The sequence below is a fragment of the Orcinus orca genome, chromosome 13 (assembly GCF_937001465.1).
Source record: "Orcinus orca chromosome 13, mOrcOrc1.1, whole genome shotgun sequence".
NCBI classification, from domain to species: domain Eukaryota; kingdom Metazoa; phylum Chordata; class Mammalia; order Artiodactyla; family Delphinidae; genus Orcinus; species Orcinus orca.
In genome coordinates, this window is record NC_064571.1 from 25,796,900 (window position 1) to 25,819,759 (window position 22,860).

The 22,860-nt window shown below is 42.3% G+C and overlaps 1 protein-coding gene across 2 annotated transcripts; it reads right to left on the reverse strand.

Moving 5' to 3' along the window:
- Positions 1-22,059, reverse strand: MTHFD2 (methylenetetrahydrofolate dehydrogenase (NADP+ dependent) 2, methenyltetrahydrofolate cyclohydrolase). Of its 2 annotated transcripts, none has more exons than XM_004277090.3 (8): positions 21,875-22,054; positions 7,319-7,503; positions 5,755-5,877; positions 4,957-5,109; positions 4,431-4,538; positions 3,265-3,357; positions 2,765-2,890; positions 1-1,578 (listed from the first exon to the last, which is right to left on the reverse strand). In XM_004277090.3, the coding sequence occupies exons 1-8, from the start codon at positions 21,973-21,975 to the stop codon at positions 1,415-1,417; spliced, it is 1,053 nt and encodes a 350-aa protein (XP_004277138.1). In that variant the 5' UTR covers positions 21,976-22,054; the 3' UTR covers positions 1-1,414. The 2 variants fall into 2 exon arrangements, with proteins under 2 accessions (XP_004277138.1, XP_033256430.2); XM_033400539.2 differs by lacking the exon at positions 1-1,578 and adding an exon at positions 1,603-1,872 and having other exon boundaries at positions 21,875-22,059.
- Between the last annotated feature and the right edge of the window lie 801 nt (positions 22,060-22,860).

Consider the following 22,860-nt stretch of genomic DNA (forward strand, 5'->3'; position numbering starts at 1 on the left):
CACATGAAAAAAATTTATATATATGGCGGGGGGGGCTTGGCAAAGCACATCAAGAAGTCCTGTGTAAATTGAACATATGGTTTAGAAAATAATCAGAACAAGACTAACCACTTAAATGAATCTTACAGATTAAACTCCTGGCTTGGCACAACCTTTGGGGATGTAAGATTAAAAGGACTAGGCTGATTTCTCCACAGCTCTTTAAACCAATTTGTTTAAGGCATTGGATTGGGTATTACCAAATATAGGAATATTTAGGTTGATTACATCCAATGAGAAAAATTAGGTCACAACAAGATAGTAGCAGAAAGATACAGTATTTCAGAAACTCATTCTATACCAGTCAGAAGTGTTTTATTTAAAAAAACAAAATGAAGGAAAAAAGTCCTTTAATCAGAGAGTCTGATTAAATTCAGTATTAACTCAAGTTCTCAAAAATCAATCAAGGAAAGCCAACAGGTGCATCAGAGAAAAGCCGGCAGCTGTTGACAGTTCTTTGGTGGAAAAGTAAGTTGCACACTTATACAAGCTGCCCTAATGATCATTAAGCCCAAGTTATGTTTTCCAAATACAGGTTTCAAGATACACTAAAGAAACCATACAGACACCCCCAACAGTATAAAAATTTGACAGTGAAGTTTAAGGATGTAGGAAAGTCAAATAGGACAACACACATGAATAATTTATAAAATAAGCCTTTCAATCCTAGAAAACTAAAATGGGAAACCTCAGGGATGGTAACGAACATAAAACGAGAGCTAATAGCAAATGAAACAACCCCAAACATTTTCCCAATGACTAAGCTACAAAATGACAACTTAGGAGACTATTAACATGTAGTTTTTCTTCTGGTTATCAATCAATACATATATTAAATTAGGGTAATTTTTTTTCTACTCAACTACCATCATTTCTTTCTTTTTTAGCTTTTCCCTAATTTTCTCTTGCAACATTTTTCCTTTGGTTTGACCAGTTGAACTCAAAAGGTTTGGAACCTAAAGTGAGCATCAACTCATTATTGGAATAGCACTTGGGAAATGCAATCGTAGAAAAGACAAATTTGTGCAGCGTTGGTGGTATGGTGGTAAGCATAGCTGTCCTCCTAAAAAAGACAAATTTTAACTGAAGTGGTTGACAAAGTTAGGCAGCCATTCTCAGTGTGACAGTGTCCCCCTGTTAATCAGTAGGTTAATGGCTTCTCTTGGCTGGATCCCATGACCCAGCACGATAGTGGCATGTTCCCTGGTGGGTAACTGCAGGGCTATGTGTGCAAACACCCACCCATTTAAGCTTACAAATAAATAGAAAGCATTGTTTTAAACCATTTAAGTAGAATAAATATTGCATTTCTATTGGCCTGGTTTTCCTCGTGAACTAGCTTGGAGTGCTGTTAATGACACAGAAGACGCAATAGTTAATTACTTGCTACTCCAAGCTCCTTAGACTTCAGTACTTCCCGCTCTTCAAGCCTCAGCACTTTTTTTGCAGCAATAATGGTATTCTTCATTAGCATTGCCACTGTCATGGGACCAACACCCCCAGGGACTGGAGTGATGTAACCGGCTTTCTTCCTGACTCCTACATAGAAATAAGACAGGCAGACTGCTTTAATTATGGCAAAGGAACTGTATGTACTTTATCATGGAAGAAGCATTCAAAGAAAAAGCAATAAAATACATAAGCATCTTCATGAGCCTCAAACTCATTTAAAAAATCACAGCTACATTACTCAAGAGTAAAGGCTTTTGAACATACTAATATAAAATAACACACATATAGGGACTTCCCGGGCAGCTCAGTGGTTAGGACTCTGCTCTTCCACTGCAGGGGGCGCGGGTTCGATCCCTGGTCGGGGAACTAAGATCCCACATTCTGTGTGGAGCGGCCAAAAATAAATAAATCAATAACACACATATAATAAGCAGAGTTGTTCAGTGAATATTTATATATCTAAATAACCTATAATTTACCAGCCATACTTTTCCTCCATATTAAATCAACTTAAAAAGAAACATCTCAGTAGGTTAACTGTATGGGAAGTGTAACTATAATAATAATAAGCATTACTTCAATTAATACCTGCCTACAATATTTTCTTAATTTTATCCTATTTATTTAACTATACTGTTTGCCCAAAGCATCAAGCAAAGTAATTTTCTGGAAAGTAAAAAGTAAGATTTTTTTTACTCCAATCTAAAGGGAAAAATACTTAGATACCTAGGCTTGGGTCTGACTGCTTTAGAAGAAACTGAAAGCTAGAAATAGGATTATTGGCATAAAATTCAGATAAAATCAGAACTGAAAGGAGAAATCTACTAGCAAATTCCAAAATTTTAGCAATTTGGCTCTGTCCCATACTTTTAACATGTCAGGTCTGTGATCTCTCCTCCCAGTATGAAAATGAGAAATCTGTAACACTTTTTAGGAGACTCAATAGTTTAGGAAAATCACTTCATTAAATTTTCAGACTTGTTAAAAGTTTTGAAGTTGTTTTAATTATAAAATAGACCTAAGCGGAAAAAAACAAAACAATTCTCTGAAAACTCTTTATCTGTTCTCCATAATTTGATGATACAAACACCTAAAATAATTCTAGAATGACTGTAATTGTTAAAAAGATTTTTCTTAATTAATTCTCATGGAAAACATTTTAAATGGTATTACCAAGGTAACATAACTTTAAAAGTTAAAATAGTCTGCCCTAAGTGTCCAATAACGATAGTATTTATTGACTTTTATATTTTTTAAAAATTATACCATTTACCTTCAAAATCCACATCTCCAACCAACTTGGGTTTAGCAGTTATGGGATCTTGAATTCTGTTTATTCCCACATCAATGACAGCTGCTCCTTCCTTAATCATATCTGCTGTGATCAGATTTGGAATGCCTAGAGATGGAGATAGGAATGATCGGTTTAGAAGATTCTTAGATAAGATTCTTATCTACTTTCAATTTCAAGAGACCTGGAAGAACGAATTCGCTTGTTTTACAAAAACCTATAAAAACTATTAACAAAGGAAACATTTAAACTTCATATAGTAAACAGGCTGTAGAAAAAACATTCATCCATCAAATCTATAATGGAATGCCAGAAATCAGTATTCCAACCACGACTCTCTCCTCATGTTTGTAAGCAGCTCACATTATCAATCCTAGGGGAATAATGAATGGAACGGCAGTGCAGCAGGCAAATTCGAAGATGAGAGTCCCATCTTCACCCTCTGAGGAGACGTGCTCCCGACCCTTCCCTGGTGCTCTTACCTGCAGCGGAGACCACAATATCTGCAAGAGCCGTATGTTTCTTCAGCTGCTCCTTGGGAGTATATCGATGAGATATTGTGACAGTGGCATCACCTAAGAGTTAAAAAATATTTCCGAATCAAAGCTGGGATTGGATGAGATCTCAACTAGGCAAAACATGCCAGAAATTCAACATCTCTGAAAAAATAATTGACAGTTCCTGTGCCATACTTTCTGGGCAGCCACTTGTCCTTTTTTAAAATAAACAACTACTCAGGGCTTCCCTGGTGGCGCAGTGGTTGAGAGTCCGCCTGCCGATGCAGGGGACACGGGTTCATGCCCCGGTCCGGGAAGATCCCACATGCCGCAGAGCGGCTGGGCCCGTGAGCCATGGCCGCTGAGCCTCCGCATCCAGAGCCTGTGCTCCGCAACGGGAGAGGCCACAACAGTGAGAGGCCCGCGTACCGCAAAAAAAAACACAAACAAACAAACAAAAAACCAAATACTCAATTTCTTGTAACTTTTACCTGTTAGTTCTAGCTCCACCCTTTGGAGTCATACATCTTTAGATTTATTCCTTATCCTATTTAACAGTCTTTCTAAACAAAATATCACTAGGATTACTCAAGGATTTTTCTTAAACGTGTGCTGAAAGATACCTGGAAATATTTAGTTTTGACATTATTTCTGATATAATCATGTATAGTCATATTATGATAATCACATTAACTCTGATTTGAAGCTTTTTCTCAAATAGAACTTGACACAATGATGACACATTACAGTAATATCAATTCAATCCTTTGCATTGGTCTAAGATTTTTTTCTACCAAATGGCACAGAACAGGACACTAACTTTGAATAAGTTCTACATCTTAGCTCCAACTATCAAAGCCATAACTGGAAATTCTAATTGTCTACAACCATGCTTATACTCAAAACTCAAATTTCTGAGGCATATCTATCTCTGAACTAGTTCCATACTAGTGAATATAAATGAACTTTCAAGTGACACTGAATACAGCTTCTCCTACAAAGATTACTCCCCAAGCACCTATTAACAAAATTACAACAAAAACAAAGTTTAACAAAGTTAACACTTCCAAACATCCACAGGGCAGTCTCTCAAGCGTTTCTTGTCTCTCGTAATGGAGAAGAGGACTCATCCCTGGGAGTAAAACCCTTACCTCCGGGACGTTCGTGCGCCCCATCCGTGTGCAGCAGCACTGCAATGGGCATTCCAACGTTTTTTGACCTTCCAGCCACAAGCACGTTCTTCCCCAGGGTTGGAATACCTATGAAAAATAAATATATTTGCATTTAAGATAGTGCCTAATTATCTTAGAAAGAGCACCTAAGGAAAAGGAAGGCTGATGGCCTAGGATGTGACTCTAATTGTGATAATGAAGGAATTCACTAAGCTTATTGCCTCATCAGTCAACTGGACTGTCACTCGCTACACAGAGCGAAAGCTAAAAGGAAACATTTTATAAGCTGCAAAATGTTATGAGTGTGCACAGTCACCACTATTAAAGCTTAAGTTTCCCTCAGAAGTTTCTGGATTAAACAGCAAAAACAGTTGTAGGCAACTGCTAAAGGAGTTAGGCTCTGGGGAGCAGGACTAGAGGCTGTGGGGTGGGAGTTTCCACTCTTTGCATGAATTTTTACCATTTGTAAGTACTGCCTTGATAATACTGAGACGGATATACCTACCAGTTCGCTTAATTATTTCCCACACACCCCATGGAGTAGCTGGTAACATGGAATTCTGGTCCAAACACATTCGCCCTACGTTAATTACATGAAAGCCATCAACATCTTTGTCTGGAGAAACAGCATTGCAGATCTTTCTCTCATCAATGTGCTCTGAAAAAGAAATCAGAGCGGTGGTCTTAAGTCACTGTTACGTAGTTAGCACTGCTTGACTCCAGCTTACCTGGTTTGCCACAAAAACCTATTCCGCTTTTACAGCTCGCCCCCATGACTTATTTCTTCATCTGCATATAAGGAACACACATCGAGCAAAGCCAAATGCCAAGATCAAAGCCAGTGTCCTGTTGTACAACTGCTTCCTTCCACGGTCCTTTGCTTTAAGACCTCAATACCAAATCAAGGAGTAATTGGTATTCTGAGTAGGTCTGTCCCATATCTAATAACATACTCTCTCTCTTGAGTTTACCTCCACTTTATATCAAATCCACACCAGGGACCAGTTGTATAAAGTAAACAAGACTCTCCATTCCTCAGATATCATTTAAAATATTTATTTATTTGGCTGCACCGCGTCTTAGTTGCAGCATGCGGGATCTTCCTTACAGCATGCGCGATCTTTAGTTGCGGCATGCGGGATCTTTGTTGCGGCATGCGGGATCTTTGTTGCGGCATGCGGGATCTAGTTCCCTGACCAGGGATCGAACCCAGGTCCCCTGCATTGGGAGCACAGAGCCTTACTCCCTGGACCACCAGGGAAATCCCCAGAAATCATTTTAAATGGTGGTGTCCAAATCTCACCTGGAAGAGGCAGCTGAACAAGGAGGCCATCTACGTTATCATCATTATTTAGTTTATTGATTAAATTCAACAGTTCTTCCTCTGAAATTGAAGCTGGTTTCACAATTGTCTCACTGTTGATTCCTATAAGAAAATTTCAAGGTAAGAAAAAAAGACGCATTTATTGAGACAATGCTACATTGTCTGCCATGCTACCAGCGAGGCTTTTTATCATCACACCCACCCTGGTAGCTGGAAAGCTTGAATCGGCTCACAAGTAAACTTAAGTAACTTCCCAAATACAAACACTAAAGAATACTAGCTTGATAATTTCTTTTCTTTTCTTTTTTAACATCTTTATTGGAGTATAATTGCTTTACAATGGTGTGTTAGTTTCTGCTTTATAACAAAGTGAATCAGCGATACATATAGATATATCCCCATATCTCTTCCCTCTTGCGTCTCCCTCCCTCCCACCCTCCCTATCCCACCCCTCTAGGTGGTTACAAACCACCTAGCTGATCTCCCTGTGTTATGCGGCTGCTTCCCACTAGCTATCGGTTTTACGTTTGGTGGTGTATATATGTCCATGCCACTCTCTCGCTTTGTCCCAGCTTACCCTTCCCCCTAGCTTGATACTGTCTATATATCATACTACATAATCCTCATCAACCTCATTTTATAGACAAGGCTCAGTGAAATTGAAACACAAGCTGGCTGGTGACAATCTTTCCAGTTCCAAAGTCCATGTTCTTTCCACTGTATCACACTACCTCCCATCCCAATGTCTTAGAAAGCCATGGCTTACTATTTTCTAGAGGTTCTAAAGGTCTTTCAATGAAAAGGGCAGGAGGCTTCATTCCTCAGTGATAAAGAACAGAGTATACCAAGGGCTCACAGTCCAGTAACACTGGCCAGACACGCCAGTGGTTTTACAGCCCTTCAGAAGGGCAGGCACACAGTTCTCAGACCACTGACCCACAGATAAGCCGGCAACGGCACAGCTGAGCCTACCCACCTCTGGTCTGCGGCCACACAGAGTCTGCAGTATAGCGAGACCTAGAACACAAACCTCCCATCACTCAGACCTGTGCCTTCTGCACTCAAATCTCCAACCACTTCTAAACTGCTGATTTAATTGGCTTTGGAACCAACTGGTGGAGAAATCAAAGGCTGTTTCAAAGAAGTCAGAGTCATTTCCTTCAAATCCATGACTGTGTTCTAGGCCACATCATTGAGGTCTCCTCAACCAAATGCTCAAACACCTCATTCAGACTCATTATTGCTCAAGGAAAGCAGATGTAAACTGTGTTCAAGGTCACCTATCAAATGTTAGACTAGAACAGAATTTAGATTACATTCCAGAAGACACCAAGAATACCAACCATACTCCTGCTGTCCTAGTCTATAAGCCTCCCCAATAGACAGCCTGATTTCTTTATGACAAATATTTGGATACAGTTCAATCACATTAGCCTCCTCTGCCTGGGTTTTCTAATCGGAAAAAGGAATCATAAAGTGCAGTAGAGTTTGCCTCAGATAAGTCTCAATGTAACAGCAGTCGGGGTCTGAGAGTGACACATACCCACATCAGCAGCTGCTCTGGTTTTGTTGAGGACATAGGAGTGACTTGCAGGATTCTCACCAACCAGGACGACGCTCAGGTGCGGCCGTCTGTGGCCTGACGCCACCCACTCTTCCACCTCCTGCCGCACTTCCTGCTTGATCTGCTCAGCAAGTTTCCTTCCCGAAATGACAACAGCTTCATTTCTGCAGAAGGCGATAGAATCACAAAAACAAATAGCTTGAATCCTTGTAAAGAGTAAAGGTCAGGCTACAAAAGTGTTATTAAATACCCAAAACTTCAGGAGGTGGGGGAGGGGGAATTGGAAGGTGGCCAAAAGGCATGGTGGGCCCTCCTATCTGCAGGTTCTGCATTTGAGAATTCATCAACCATGGGTCGAAAATATTGGCAAAAAAAATTCCAAAAAGTTCCAAAAAGCAAAACTTGAATTTGCCCTGCACCTGGCAACTATTTACATTGTATTTACACTATTAACACAGCATTTACATGGTATTAGGTATAAATAACCTAGAGATGATTTAAAGTATATTGGGAGGAGAGGTTATATACAAATACTATGCCATTTTATATAAGGGACTTGACCATCTGGGAATTTTGGTATCCTGGGGGTTCCTGGAACTAAACCCCTTCAGATACTGAGGGATGACTGTACAAACTTCTAGCTATAAGATGAATAAGTACTAGGGACATCATGTACGTCCTACATTCCCAGTTAGTGAATTGGCTTTTAATTTATACGTGCGTTTAAATATATAAATTATGCTATGCAGTTAAACCAATAAGCAATATGCTAGACAAACCGCAAATACCTACCACTCCCTACAACCACTCCTGGAAAAGACTTTCCTGATGAAGAACAGGGATTGGAAGGGGGACTAAGGCGATTCCATCTCATAGGTGGCAGTGTGCTCTACCCCGAGACCCCAGTGCCCCATCCACAGCTGACACACCAGGAGTAAGTATCTGACGCCAAGAATAACAATTTCTAGGCTGGCCAGTGGTCTGGCTGGTGCAAAAGTTTATTCACCGGGAGCGGTGGTAGTGAACTGGACCAGTAAACGCTCCTCTCTGAACTACATTCACACGCTAGAACCACAGGGATGAGAAACTGCTTGTTGGGGGTGAGACAATGAGAAAACTCAGACCTAGAAGAACCTTCAGTTCCCAAAAACATATTCAAATCTCTGAAAGCCTATCTCTCCCCAATAAGAATTAGTAAGAACAATAAGAACAGCTCTTCCTGGGTTCCAACATGTAAGATTCCTCGTTTTCTTATTTCCACATATATGCTTAAAGTTCCCATTATTTAAAGTAGGACAAGCATCTATTCCTTAAGAAAAAACACGCTGGGGACTTCCCTGGTGGTGCAGTGGTTAAGAATCTGCCTGCCAGTGCAGGGGACACGGGTTCTAGCCCTGATCCAGGAAGATCCTACATGCCACGGAGCAACTAAGCCCATGCGCCACAACTACTGAGCCTGCGCTCTAGAGCCCGCAAGCCACAAGTACTGAAGCCCGCGCGCCTAGAGCCCGTGCTCCGCAGCAAGAGAAGCCACTGCAATAAGAAGCCCACGCACAGCAACTAGAGAGAAAGCCCATGTGCAGCAACGAAGACCCAAAGCAGCCAAAAATTAATTAATTAATTAAATCTAAAAAAAAAGAAAAAGAAAAAACACCTCACTGAAAACAAGACTTTCCTGTTAGATCTTTGTCCCCAGTGTCATAAGGAATGCTCCAACCTCAACACCAATGAAGAATACAATTGTTTGAAACACTGAAACAATCTATTTCCCCTTATAGCACATATTTAATTCTCAGGGATAACATCAAGGTACTGGATATCTTGTATGGTCAGATATAATTAATTCTCAAGGCCACTGTTAATTAAAAACTTTAAAGCTTTAATGGTCTAAGCCTTCAATGCCTGCTTTTCAGTTGCACTGTGATTAAATATCTACTTTAAACCAAATCTCAATGTCTTAGATATAATGCAGTAATTTTATATCTAAACCTTATATTAAACATTAATTTGTATTTGCATCTTTTGAAGTATTGAGAAGATATCACACAGACACCCCTGAGCAGAAGTGTGCATAAGCACTTCTCTTGTGGGGGTCCCAGGCAGACTTTATCAACCCCTCAGCGGAGGTAGTGGGTGAGCACCTTTCTCAGCAGGCTTACAAATCTCTCTTAGGAAGCATCATGGCTGTACACCTTCCCTCCTGTCCTGGATTTCTCTTATTATCCTCCTTCTCTCCTGACTTCTTGGACTGTCTACTGATCCTTGAGCCTCCCAGCTGGCTTTGCCAGCACGTTGGGTGTTGCCTCCTTTACTTCTGTGGAGAGGTAAGCCCTCCTCAACATCAAAAGGACCATATCCTGAGGGGATCTGTTACCTTGTATTGTTATCACTGCCTTGTGGCCCTTCAGCCCTACCCTTCTATTTGTTTTTCTTTTGTTTAATTGATAAAGTTAATCCATTTAGTTGGCTCAGGGCCTAGGTCTCCTCCCTCCCTCTCTGAAGGATTTAGGCCCTGGGACTCTGGTTGCTTTTTCTCCCACTGGCTTTTGTTCCTTTCCTTGACTAATCCAAAGGGCCTACTCAGGCTCACCAACCAGGCAGATTTCGGGTGCTCACAGGGACCCCACTGTTGACACTAGGAGAATGTCAGGACAAATAACTACCACCTGGCCGGTATCCATCAGACTCCCATCTTATCAGGACATCCCAATAAAAAAATGGGGGTAACTACAAGCATCCCGAAGGACTCGCTGCTAGGATGTGTTACCGAGTCCAAGCTCGCCCTGCCCGCTGCACGACAGGCCAACAGATGGGAGATGAGGTATTGAGACAAGGAATACGACTTTATTCGGAAAGCCGGCAAACCAAGAAGATGGCAGACTAAAGTCTCAAAATAACCATCTTACCGTGGTTTGGATGCCAGTTTCTTTTATAGCACAGAGAAGGGAAGGAGATGAGGAAATAAAGTAAAAAGGCCATAAGTTCTGCAAATATCACCTGGAATGGCCAGTCTCGGGGAGGGGACGTGTTAATTTCTTCTTTCTTGTAGCCATCCACAAGTGGAACAGGGTCTGGATGTTTCCCTGAACAAAGGCACTTTGGTTTAACATTCAGGCAGAGGGGCAGGGTTCCCCAAGGCAGGCCATTATGTATAGACAGTATCCTTTTAGTGAAAAAAGCAGCAGAAAGCAAAGGTTAAAGTAAAAGAAACAGGACTTCCCTGGTGGCACAGTGGTTAAGAATCTGCCTGCCAATGCAGGGGACATGGGTTTGAGCCCTGGTCCGGGAAGATCCCACATGCCGCAGAGCAACTAAGCCAGTGCACCACAACTGCTGAGCCTGCGCTCTAGAGCCCTGAGCCACAACTACTGAGCCCGCGCGCCTAGAGCCCTTGCTATGCAACAAGAGAAGCCACTGCAATGAGAAGCCCACGCACTGCAACGATGAGTAGCCCCTGCTCTAGCCCCTGCTCGCTGCAACTAGATAAAGCCCATACGCAGCAACAAAGACCCAATGCAGCCAAAAATAAAAGTAAAAATAAACATCAAATAAATAAATAAAAAGATAAAGTAAATGAAACAGATCCAACATGTAGTCTGATTTGGCTCTCCCTGCTACAGATGCATATTAACTAACTGGGGAAAATTTAGACAGGATGGTTTAAGAAAAAAATTAATTTTCTTTTGCAATACTGTATGGTCCCAGTACAAACTAGGGGACGAAGTGATCTGGCCAAAAAAAAATTGGGTCATTGAATTACAATACCATCTTGCAACTGGACCTATTTTGTAAAAGGAAAGGTAAATGGGGGGAAGTCCCATACATCCAAATGTTCATGACTCTATTCCATAATCCAGGTCTAAAGAACTGCCGGGTGTACCTGGCTCACACCCCTTTCAAAGTGCCTTCTTCACAGGAGCCAAATGTTTTAGATGATCTCTTTATGAGTCCACCTCTCCGAGAGGTCTACCGTGAACTCCTATCTCCCCCAATTGTGAGGGGGGGACAGTCTTCCAGACCATTTACCCCTGATGCCGCATCCGAGGAGCTGGAGACACCAGACCCCCATAAATCAGCTCATGGATTTGGCCTTTGGAGTATTTAACAATAGAGAGGCAAAAAGGATTCAGGGACAACAGCAAAAAGCAGAGCAATTGGCAGCAGCCCTAACCACTGCACCACCTCAGGGTTACCATTCCTTGCGAAGACCCATGGTGAGGACAGGATCCAGGAATGCTGGATCAGAGTCACTATCTTGCCAAAAAGCATCTGTTTTAAGTGTGAATGAGAGGGTCACTGGAAGCAGAACTGCTCCCAGTCCCGAAGGGGACTCGGAGCTCCCAAAGCAATGATGGCCAAGAGGATCGAAGACTGATGGGGCCTGGGACCCTCCCTGGCTCCCAAAGGACACCTGGTCATTTCTCCGGAGAAGCCTCGGGTAACCTTTGACATGGAAGGTAGGAAAGTTATTTTCTTATTAGATACCTGGGCCGCCTACTCTGTGGTGACTGATTTCCCTGGACCCTTGTCCTCCACAAGCTGTATAATAACAGGGATTGATGGAAAGCCCCAAACCAGTGATTCACTCCTCCCCTCAACTGCTTGCTAGGAAATTTTACCTTTGCACATCAGTTTCTGCTCATGCCTGAGTGCTCCCTCCCCTTGTTGGCAAGGGACTTGCTCACTAAAGACAATAATCCAAGCTGGAGATCCTCACAGAGATAGCACCCACCAAGAAAAACAATTGCTCTTGGTCAGAGGAATCTACCTCAGTCCCAGCGAGAGGAGATCTCCATTCCACGCCATCTAAGCTTTTAAACTATGGGCTGTTAAACTAGTTCATAGTTCTAGAACTAAAGGTTGCTTTCTTCTGCATTCCCCTGCACCCCAGTATCTCTCTGCCTTTGACTGGACAGATCCAGACACTGAAATGCCATGAATGCCTCCACTCTGTGTGCTTATAAAATTCAAGCTGAGGGTGCTTACATGGTAGGAATGGAATGGACCAAAAAAAAAAGAAAAAAACGTGGGCTAGAAATTGTCCAGCTACCTTTAAAAATGCGATCACGTGAGGCCGTAGGCAAGCCGCCTCAGATCAAAGGCCTGACTGAGGGCCATAATTTAAAAATTTCTTAAACCCAGGGAGGATGACCAAAAGTGTTTGTAAATAGAGTACCAAAATGGGAGGCCACTGGTCTGACTAAGCTAACCATACCTGATAGAAATTTGGCAGAAGGACTTCTCCCCTAAGCTAAATGAGGAAAGTAAAACATACCTCAACATAGGTAAATGTATAGCAGTCCTTCAATATCATTGAGGTAGCCGCCCAATTCTTTAAAAAAAAAAACACCTGTCCTAATTTTACAAATGTAGTCTTTACAGGACCAGAGATGTAGCTCCAAAAAACAAATCCAAAACTCACAATCCTTTTACCACTCCCCAAACCTTCCCGATTTATCTGAAGAGGCTTGTAAGTATTAAACAAAGGGGAAACAAAGGAGGAACTTACCTGTGCCTTTGAGATGCAAATATCCTACCTGTTTTTTTCCAGGAACCCTTATCTCTGCCATCTTTTTAAAATGCAAATTTTGAAAAAGGGGGTAAATAATTTGGAACTTGTCATGGACAAATAAAAATCTTAAGTATCGGGCTTCCCTGGTGGCGCAGTGGTTGAGAGTCTGCCTGCCGATGCAGGGGACATGGGTTCGTGCGCCGGTCAGGGAAGATCCCACATGCCACGGAGCGGGCTCGCTGAGCCTATGCTCTGCAATGGGAGAGGCCACAACAGTGAGAGGCCCACATACTGCAAAAAAAAAAAAAAAATCTTGAGTATCTTTTCCATAAATATTAGTAAAAAGGGTTTAGCCATCTAGACAAGTGAGCTTGATTTGTTCCACCTGCCAGAAACCCAATTTTAATCCAACCTCCTTTATAGACTGATGCTGTACGTGACTCTTGGCTAAAATTTTGGAATGGGAACTATGAGGCTTCTGTGTTTGTTTGTATGTTTGTATGTATCTATGTGTGTGCTGTAGCTGTATGGTATTGCCAAAAATTAATTCATAAAAGAGCTCTATTTAGTTGACTTAAAGAAAATCAAGTGCTTATACAAATACTTAGAAATAGAAAGTAATCTGGCCAGAATGAACTTCAGGTTCATGTTATCTGTAAAATATTCAGTACTAAACTGATATCTGGTATTGAAGGTAGCTTAAGCTTGTTGGTTTGATTAATATAGACATGTCTTTAGAGTCATCAATGTTAAGTATAATACTTCTGTTGTGGGCTTCCCTGGTGGTGCAGTGGTTAAGAATTCTCCTGCCAATGCAGGGGACACGGGTTTGAGCCCTGCTCTGGGAAGATCCCACATGCTGCAGAGCAGCCAAGCCTGTGTGCCACAACTACTGAGTCTGCGCTCTAGAGCCTGTGAGACACAACTATGGAGCCCGCGTGTCACAACTACAAAGCCCGCGCGCCTAGAGCCCGTGCTCCACAACAAGAGAAGCCACGGCAGTGAGAAGCCTGCGCACCGCAACAAAGAGTAGTTCCCACTCACCGCAACTAGAGAAGGCCCGAGAGCAGCAACGAAGACCCAACACAGCCAAAAATAAATAAATAAAAAATACATAATTAAAAAAAAACTTACTTAAAGAAAGAATACTTCTGTTCTACCTAGATTTACTAGACCTTATTATATGTATTGCAAATTTGTTAGCAAATTTAGTTATGGGAGTAACTCAATGAGGAAAAAACTTATAAGGAAGGTAAGATATGTGTTTTCAGTAAAAGAACGTGTGAGGAATGAAAAAATACTGAAAAGTTATGCCGTTTTTGATAACAGATTGTGTGAGTTTCTTTGCCTTTAATCTGTATTTGCTTTTGAGATCTCTTGACACTTCGGTTAAGAAATAAGTATTGTCTCATAGTGACCAATGATTTTATTTGATCAAGTGTTTTAAAACTTTTTGACAAACTTCCCAAATGTCAAATTTTAATTAAAGTTCTTTTGACTTTCAACTAACTTTGGGGTGTTTTAGAGGGCCCCTGAGGCATCTCAGAGAGAAATATTTAACTAGTATTATTTAGTATGTTAAGTTACATAGACAGCATTATCACAAGAGCAATAAAACTATTTAAAAAATACTGTATGGATGAATGTTATTAATATAGACATTCTAAAAATTATGTAAAGGTTCTAAAATTTGGATATGTCCTGGTATAATGCTATAGTTCTAGTTGTTATCTTAAAATGTTCTATGTCACAACAGTAACCAAGCTTCTTTATCAATTACACTGTAATCAGATATTTAACCTTTTAAGTCTTTTGTCATTTATAGACAGTTACTATTGTACTCTGATGCTGTTCCAAAAGAGCTTCATCTTCAAGAAGATTCATAGGGAGGCTACAGAAGCAGTTCCACATCAAGATGATGGCTATGCAATGATTCCAGCTCATGTCAACTTAAAACAAGAAGCCGTCCTGCTCCTGGGGCCCCTAGATCAGGCATCCAGAGATTTTTCACTCCCTGACAGGCAGGGTTGATGCCCCTACTCAGCCCTGAAGCAGCTACAGATGACAGACCATTGCCCCTCTGCTTCCCATAAGATTATGGGAGTAAAATCTCTGAGGGGGGAATGAGACAGGAAGGGGGCAGGGCACAACCTTTTAAAGAATGACATGGGGCTTCCCTGGTGGCACAGTGGTTGAGAGTCCGCCTGCCGATGCTAGGGGACACAGGTTCATGCCCCGGTCCGGGAAGATCCCACATGCCACGGAGCGGCTGGGCCCGTGAGCCATGGCCGCTGAGCCTGTGTATCTGGAGCCTGTGCTCTGCAACGGGAGAGGCCACAACAGTGAGAGGCCCGCGTACAGGAAAAAAAAAAAAGAATGACATAGCCCAAGGACATGACATAAATTGGTTAGAACAAGCTAGGTCCAAGATGGTGGACAAGTTGTCTTCCACCAAACCTTGAGCCTCAGTATATGGTCATTGTAACACATCAGTGCACTAAATGACACACCCATATGACAGTTCCAAGGCCGACAATAAGAGGTAAAAAATGGGCAGTGGCTCAATTCCTGGAAATCCCCACCCATTCCCCCAAATAGGTGGAATACTCCTTCCACTCATCAACCTATGATTACCCACCCCTATAAAAACTGACAACCCCATACCCTGGTGCCTCTTGCCTTCTGAGATGGCCCACCCTCTGTCTAGTGAGTGTGTTTCTCCCTGAATAAACCTTCTTTCACTTAAAAAAAAAAAAAAAAGAAGAAGATATCACAATTTTATAGCAAACCAAATGCATTTACCCGATTTTACATGATAATTCTAGCAGAAGACAAAATATATAAGAGCATTTCATATATACTCATGATATATTAAAGAACTGAAAACATGTTAATATTTACAAATCCAATCCAGATTTAGGGTTGAGGATGACTTCTTTAAAAGGGCTTCACTGCTGTCACTGTTTGCAGATGACATGATACTATACATAGAGAATCCTAAAGATGCTACCAGAAAACTACTAGAGCTAATCAATGAATTTGGTAAGGTAGCATGATACAAAATTAATGCACAGAAATCTCTTGCATTCCTATACACTAATGATAAAAAATCTGAAAATGAAATTAAGAAAACACTCCCATTTACCATTGCAACAAAAAGAATAAAATATCTAGGAATAAACCTACCTAAGGACACAAAAGACCTGTATGCAGAAAATTATAAGACACTGATGAAAGAAATTAAAGATGATACAAATAGATGGAGAGGTATACCATTTTCTTGGATTGGAAGAATCAACATTGTGAAAATGACTCTACTACCCAAAGCAATCTACAGATTCAATGCAATCCCTGTCAAACTACCACTGGCATTTTTCACAGAACTAGAACAAAAAATTTCACAATTTGTATGGAAACACAAAACACCCCGAATAGCCAAAGCAATCTTGAGAAGGAAAAACGGAGCTGGAGGAATCAGGCTCCCTGACTTCAGACTATACTACAAAGCTACAGTAATCAAGACAGTATGGTACTGGCACAAAAACAGAAGTATAGATCAAGGGAACAGGACAGAAAGCCCAGACATAAACCCACATACATATGGTCACCTTATCTTTGATAAAGGAGGCAAGAATATACAGTGGAGAAAGACAGCCTCTTCAATAAGTGGTGCTGGGAAAACTGGACAGCTACATGTAAAAGAATGAAATTAGAACACTCCCTAACACCATACACAAAAATAAACTCAAAATGGATTAAAGACCTAAATGTAAGGCCAGACACTATCAAACTCTTAGAGGAAAACCTAGGCAGAACACTCTCTGACATAAATCACAGCAAGATCCTTTTTGACCCACCTCCTAGAGAAATGGAAATAAAAACAAAACTAAACAAATGGGACCTAATGAAATTTAAAAGCTTTTGCACAGCAAAGGAACAAGACAAAAGACATAAAGACAGAAAGACAAAAAGACAACCCTCAGAATAGGAGAAAATATTTGCAAATGAAGCAACTGACAAAGAATTAATCTCCAAAATTTACAAGCAGCTCATGCAGCTCAATAACAAAAAAACAAACAACCCAATCCAAAAATGGGCAGAAGACCTAAATAGACATTTCTCCAAAGAAGATATAGATTGCCAACAAACACATGAAAGAATGCTCAATATCATTAATCATTAGAGAAATGCAAATCAAAACTACAATGAGATATCTCACACCAGTCAGAATGGCCATCATCAGAAAATCTACAAACAATAAATGCTGGAGAGGGTGTGGAGAAAAGGGGACCCTCTTGCACTGTTGGTGGGAATGTAAATTGATACAGCCACTATGGAGAACAGTATGGAGGTTCCTTAAAAACTAAAAATAGAACTACCATATGACCCAGCAATTCCACTAATGGGCATAGACCCTGAGAAAACCATAATTCAAAAAGAGGCACATACCAAAATGTTCATTGCAGCTCTATTTACAATAGCCAGGACATGGAAGCAACCTAAGTGTCCATCAACAGATGAATGGATAAAGAAGATGTGGCACATATATACAATGGAATATTACTCAGCCGTAAAAAGAAATGAAATTGAGTTATTTGTAGTGAGGTGGATGGACATAGAGTCTGTCATACAGAGTGAAGTAAGTCAGAAAGAGAAAAACAGATACCGTATGCTAACACATATATGTGGAATCTAAAAAAAAATAAAAGTGGTCATGAAGAACCTAGGAGCAAGACGGGAATAAAGACACAGACCTACTAGAGAAAAGACTTGAGGATACGGGGAGAGGGAAGGGTAAGCTGGGACAAAGTGAGAGAGTGGCATGGACACATGTACACTACCAAACGTAAAATAGCTAGCTAGTGGGAAGCAGCCGCATAGCACAGGGAGATCAGCTCGGTGCTTTTGACCACATAGAGGGGTGGCATAGGGAGGGTGGGAGGGAGGGAGATGCAAGAGGGAAGAGATATGGGGACATATGTATATGTATAACTTATTCACTTTGTTATAAAGCAGAAACTGACCCACCATTGTAAAGCAATTATACTCCAATAAAGATGTTAAAAAAAAAGATAACTGTAATAAAATCTTAAAAAAATATAAAATAAAATAAAAGGGCTTTGCTGATACAAATACCCCGGCAACATTCTTTTTTTTTTTTTTTTTCTGTACACGGGCCTCTCACTGTTGTGACCTCTCCCGTTGCGGAGCACAGGCTTCGGATGCGCAGGCTCAGCGGCCATGGCTCACGGGCCCAACCGCTCCGCGGCACGTGGGATCTTCCCGGACCGGGGCATGAACCCGTGTCCCCTGCATCGGCAGGCGGACTCTCAACCACTGCGCCACCAGGGGAGCCCAACATTCTTGAATTATAGTAATACCTGCCCTGTGCCAGAAATAGATTCCCAACCCTGGAATAGAATAGAGTGAAAGATTACTTTAAAAGTGCTTAGGACAGTCATTTATATTGAATGAAATAACAAATAAAGTGCCAGGAATATGGGGACTTCCCTGGCAGTCCAGTGGTTAAGACTCCGAGCTTCCAATGCAGAGGGCAGGAGTTCGATCCCTGGTTGGGGAACTAAGATCCCACGTGTCACGTGGCATGGCCAAAAATAGAAAATAAATAAATAAAGTGCCAGGCATATATATTCACTAAAAATTAATATCTAATTCTGTTGGCTAAATTTATACACACACACATCCTTAATATACAATATATTTATCTATTTATACACTCATAAGGATAGCTTTATGAAAATAATCAGTGAATAGGACTTAGATTGCACTTCATTAAAAAGCTCATTTAAAAAAATGTTTTTTAAGTTCCTTTTGAAAGCAGTAAACTTAGAGAAAATGGTAGCAGCACATTTGGGCTAAGCATGATATAATAAAGTTAAGGACACAGGGTTCTGGGAGAATCCATTGTTCCAAGTTCCAAAGGCAACTTCTGGATGTTATGCCAATTTGCTTAAAAAGAAAGAAAGAAAGAAAGAAATCAAAGAGTAACAAGAACCAAAACAAAGCCACAAAGCAACGAGTATCTTTTACAACATAACTGTGTTTTAGCCCTCGCCTGCATACCACAACTCTGCCAAATGTGAAATAGTCCTGAGAGGGAGTCATTACCTAATTTCCCAACAGTTTTTTTTTTTTGCCAATGGGCAGATAAAGTTACTGCTACCCCAGAATAAATGGAAATGGAAACTGAGATCAGTCCCAAGGGGAATCCAAAATTTATTAACCATATTAGCTAACACATTTAGAAGTGCTTTCACAGATGTTTTTAGAAAAATTTCCAATAAAATTATGCATCAACAGACTAGAAAGAAGAGGACTATCTAAATAAAATTAAAAACTGAAATCCAAGTCAGTAGCATCTTCACTTTCCTTCTAATTCAATAGTTTACAGTACTGTAATTTTCCATGAAAAATTAATATCAGGTGCATTTTATAATTCATGATCAACTTATTTTGGAAAGAGTTCTGTTATCTACTAATTAATGGAACCAGTAATGAGTGAACAAAGACACAAAGGGGGATGGATCTAACATCTCTGAAACAGGAGATATTTTGCTTAGAGTTTTACATATATTACTCTCAGTTACCTTGGGACTATTATAAGCATGTTATACAGAACAAGAGACTGAGGACAGTAGAAAAAAAATTAAAACACAAACTTCTGCCTCCAAAGTCCATTTTTTCCTTTACCTCATTGTCGCCTAAACTACAGTACTATCTCTCTAACCATGAAAACTCTCACACTACCCCCCCATAAAAAGGAATATATGCAGACCCATATTTTTTTTTCATTTCTGTTCAATTTTATTTTATTTTAACATCTTTATTAGAGGATAATTGCTTTACAATAGTGTCAGTTTCTGCTTTATAACAAAGTGAATCAGTTATACGTATACATATGTCCCCATCTCTTCCCTCTTGCATCTCCCTCCCACCCTCCCTATCCCACCCCTCTAGGTGGTCACAAAGCACCGAGCTGATCTCCCTGTGCTATGCGGCTGCTTCCCACTAGCTAGCTATTTTACATTTGGTAGTGTATATATGTCCATGCCACTCTCTCACTTTGTCCCAGCTTACCCTTCCCTCTCCCCGTATCCTCAAGTCCATTCTCTAGCAGGTCTGCATCTTTATTCCCGTCTTGCCCTTAGACCCATATTTTTTAAAGGATGTTTTAATTTTACCAGCTAGCAGTAATCAAAGCAATACATTAGAACCCTGAATACCAAATGTACTTATTGCCTTCAGAGACGTGGAAACCTACATTTCATTCAGAAAAGGAAGTGAAAGGAGGGCATTTTTTGTGTGTGTTTTATAAATTTATTTATTTTGTTTATTTATTTTTGGCTGCATTGGGTTTTTGTTGCTGCGCGCGGGTTTTCTCTAGTTGCGACGAGCAGGGGCTACTCTTCATTGCAGAGCCTGGGCTTCTCATTGCGGTGGCTTCTCTTCTTGCAGAGCACAGGTTCTAGGCGCATGGGCTTCAGTAGTTGTGGCTCGTGGGCTCAGTAGTTGTGACTCGCAGGCTCTAGAGCGCAGGCTCAGTAGTTGTGGCACACGGGCTTAGTTGCTCCGCGGCACGTGGGATCCCCCCGGGCCAGGGCTTGAGCCCGTGTCCCCCTCATTGGCAGGTAGCTTCTTAATCACTGCACCACCAGGGAAGCCCCAAAAGCAGGGCATTTGTTACTGGAGAGTGTGAGCAAACTGTTCCAGTTCTTTAGGTAAGGAATTGGAGTATTTTTATAAATCTCTTCAATCATGAAAGCACATGTGGCCAGAACTCAGGAAGGGAGGAAGAGGGAAGAGAACAGACAGTAATGAAAGATAGGGCTGGAAAGGCAGGTCAGGGTCAGACTAAGAAAATCCTTAAATGTCCCCTCTGAAGTCTTCTTTCAAGAACGCATTAATCCCCATTCTGTGCTCCAACAGCACCTTGGAAACCTCTCTACTAGCATTTTTACACTGATTGGAAATTACATTTTCTGCCACATGTACGTGTTCTGCCTCTTGACAAGTATGGAAGTTCCACTAAAGAAAATCGCTTTTACCATCTCTGAATTCGCACAGCCTAGCACAGTGCCTGGATAAAGGGGCTGCTGTTTCAAGGCTTAGGTCTCTGCAGTGTAAAGGCTCTAAAGATTGACGGGAAAGAGGGTGCATAGCTTAAAGGAACGAAATCACAGCTCTCCCTCCACCGCCCCCCCCCCCAGAAAAAGATTCTTCAACCTAGGTTTAGAATAGGAATTTGAGGTCCAAAAAAATCAGGAAATATTTATTACCTCCCTAAGAAAACGCAAACAGAGCTTTCCCTCTTCTCTTCCCGGGCGTTTACCACCTTAATTTACTCGGTCTGGCACTGACCGACTCCGGGTGGGCTGCAGTCAAAGTCCTGGTGACCACAACACATTTATTCCCTTAGGAGGGAAAGGGGCAGCTTGTAGAGCAGCGCGAGCCACACCCACGACCGGGAGAAGGAGGGAAGTGCTGGTACCCGGCGAGCAAGGCTCCGCCCTAACCCCCACCGCCGCTAGGGTCCCGGGAAGGCTCACTGAAGGCTGCTCACTCACAACTCTTCCCCACGCTCGCCAAAACATCTCCTCTGCTTTCCCGCTCTTGGTATCAGGGCCAAGGGCGGCCGGCAGGCCCTGGCCGGTGACCTCCGTATGCTCCCAGGTAAGTCGCTGAGTCCCAGGGCCCGCCAGCACCTCCGCTCCACACCGTGGGCCCCGTTCAGCCGGCGGACTGGCCTTGAGACAGGACGACGCCCGGAGCCTGCAGGAGGCCGGCTCCTCCGAAAGGCGGGCTCTCGATTTCAGCCCACACAGCCGAACGAACGCCCTGGTGGTAGGCTGCGGCCACTCTGGGATGCCACGTCGCCCCGCCACACCCTTCTCGGTGGCCACCACCTCCCGGGACGGAGATGCTCATGAAGGGAGTCCCCGGGCGGGCCCCGCGCTCGGTTCCCCTCGGATTTCCGCGCTAACCCAACCCCCCGACCCTCTTACCGAACTGCCGAGAGGTGGAAGGGGCGATGGTGGAGGCGGCAGCTCTGCGCCGGCCGGAGCAGCCGGATGGCCAAAGTGGATAAGAGGCACATTGCAGCCATGGCCAGCGCCGGGAGGCAAACGCGCGCGGGCCCTGCAGTTATACCGCTGCCGCGTGGCAGGCCCCGCCTCCTGCCGGCACCCATTGGTCCCTGCGGCTCTCCACTTGCAGTCTGTTGGGCCGCTGGAGCTGAAGGAACCGATCGGTTGTCTTCCTTCAAACGTAGAGAAGCCCAGTAAAGCCATGCTGGTGATTGGAGCAAAAAGCGCCAAGAGCGGGGCCCTGGATGGTTCCGAAGGCTCGATAGCTTGGCGAGACTGGCTGAGGAAGGCAAGCCCCTGCCAAACGTTGTCACGGAAGCCTGGCCAACGCGTTCATTCACTGCCCAAATATCTGAGTGCCTACTGTGTGCCAGGCGCTTTAAGAGTGGATAAAAAGATAGGCAGATGGAATAGCAACTAATAAATGTAGAAGAATGATGCAGTTAGAAAACGACTATTTGGCAAAATCATAGTAAAAACTGATTGAGAATCATCAATGGATGTCAAAACAACTGAGTGAAGTTGGATGAGGACCAAGTTATTTACATATAGGGTTGCCAGATCTTGCAATAAAAATACAAGATGCCCGGTTAAATTTGGATTGGGAGGAGGGGTCATACTTTACTAAAAAGGTATTCGTCTGTTACCTGAAATTCAAATTAAACTGGGCTACCTGTATTTTATCTGACTGGCTGCCCTATTTGCATAGTCTCAAAGTATCTCTCCCACAGAGTATTTTTTTAATAGCAAAGGGGGGGACTTCCCTAGTGGCACAGTGGTTAAAACACTCTGCTCCCAATGCAGGGGGCTGGGGTTTGATCCCTGATCAGGGAACTAGATCCTACATGCATGCCACAAGTAAGAATTCAAATACCACAACAGTGGAGCCGGCGAGCCGCAACGGA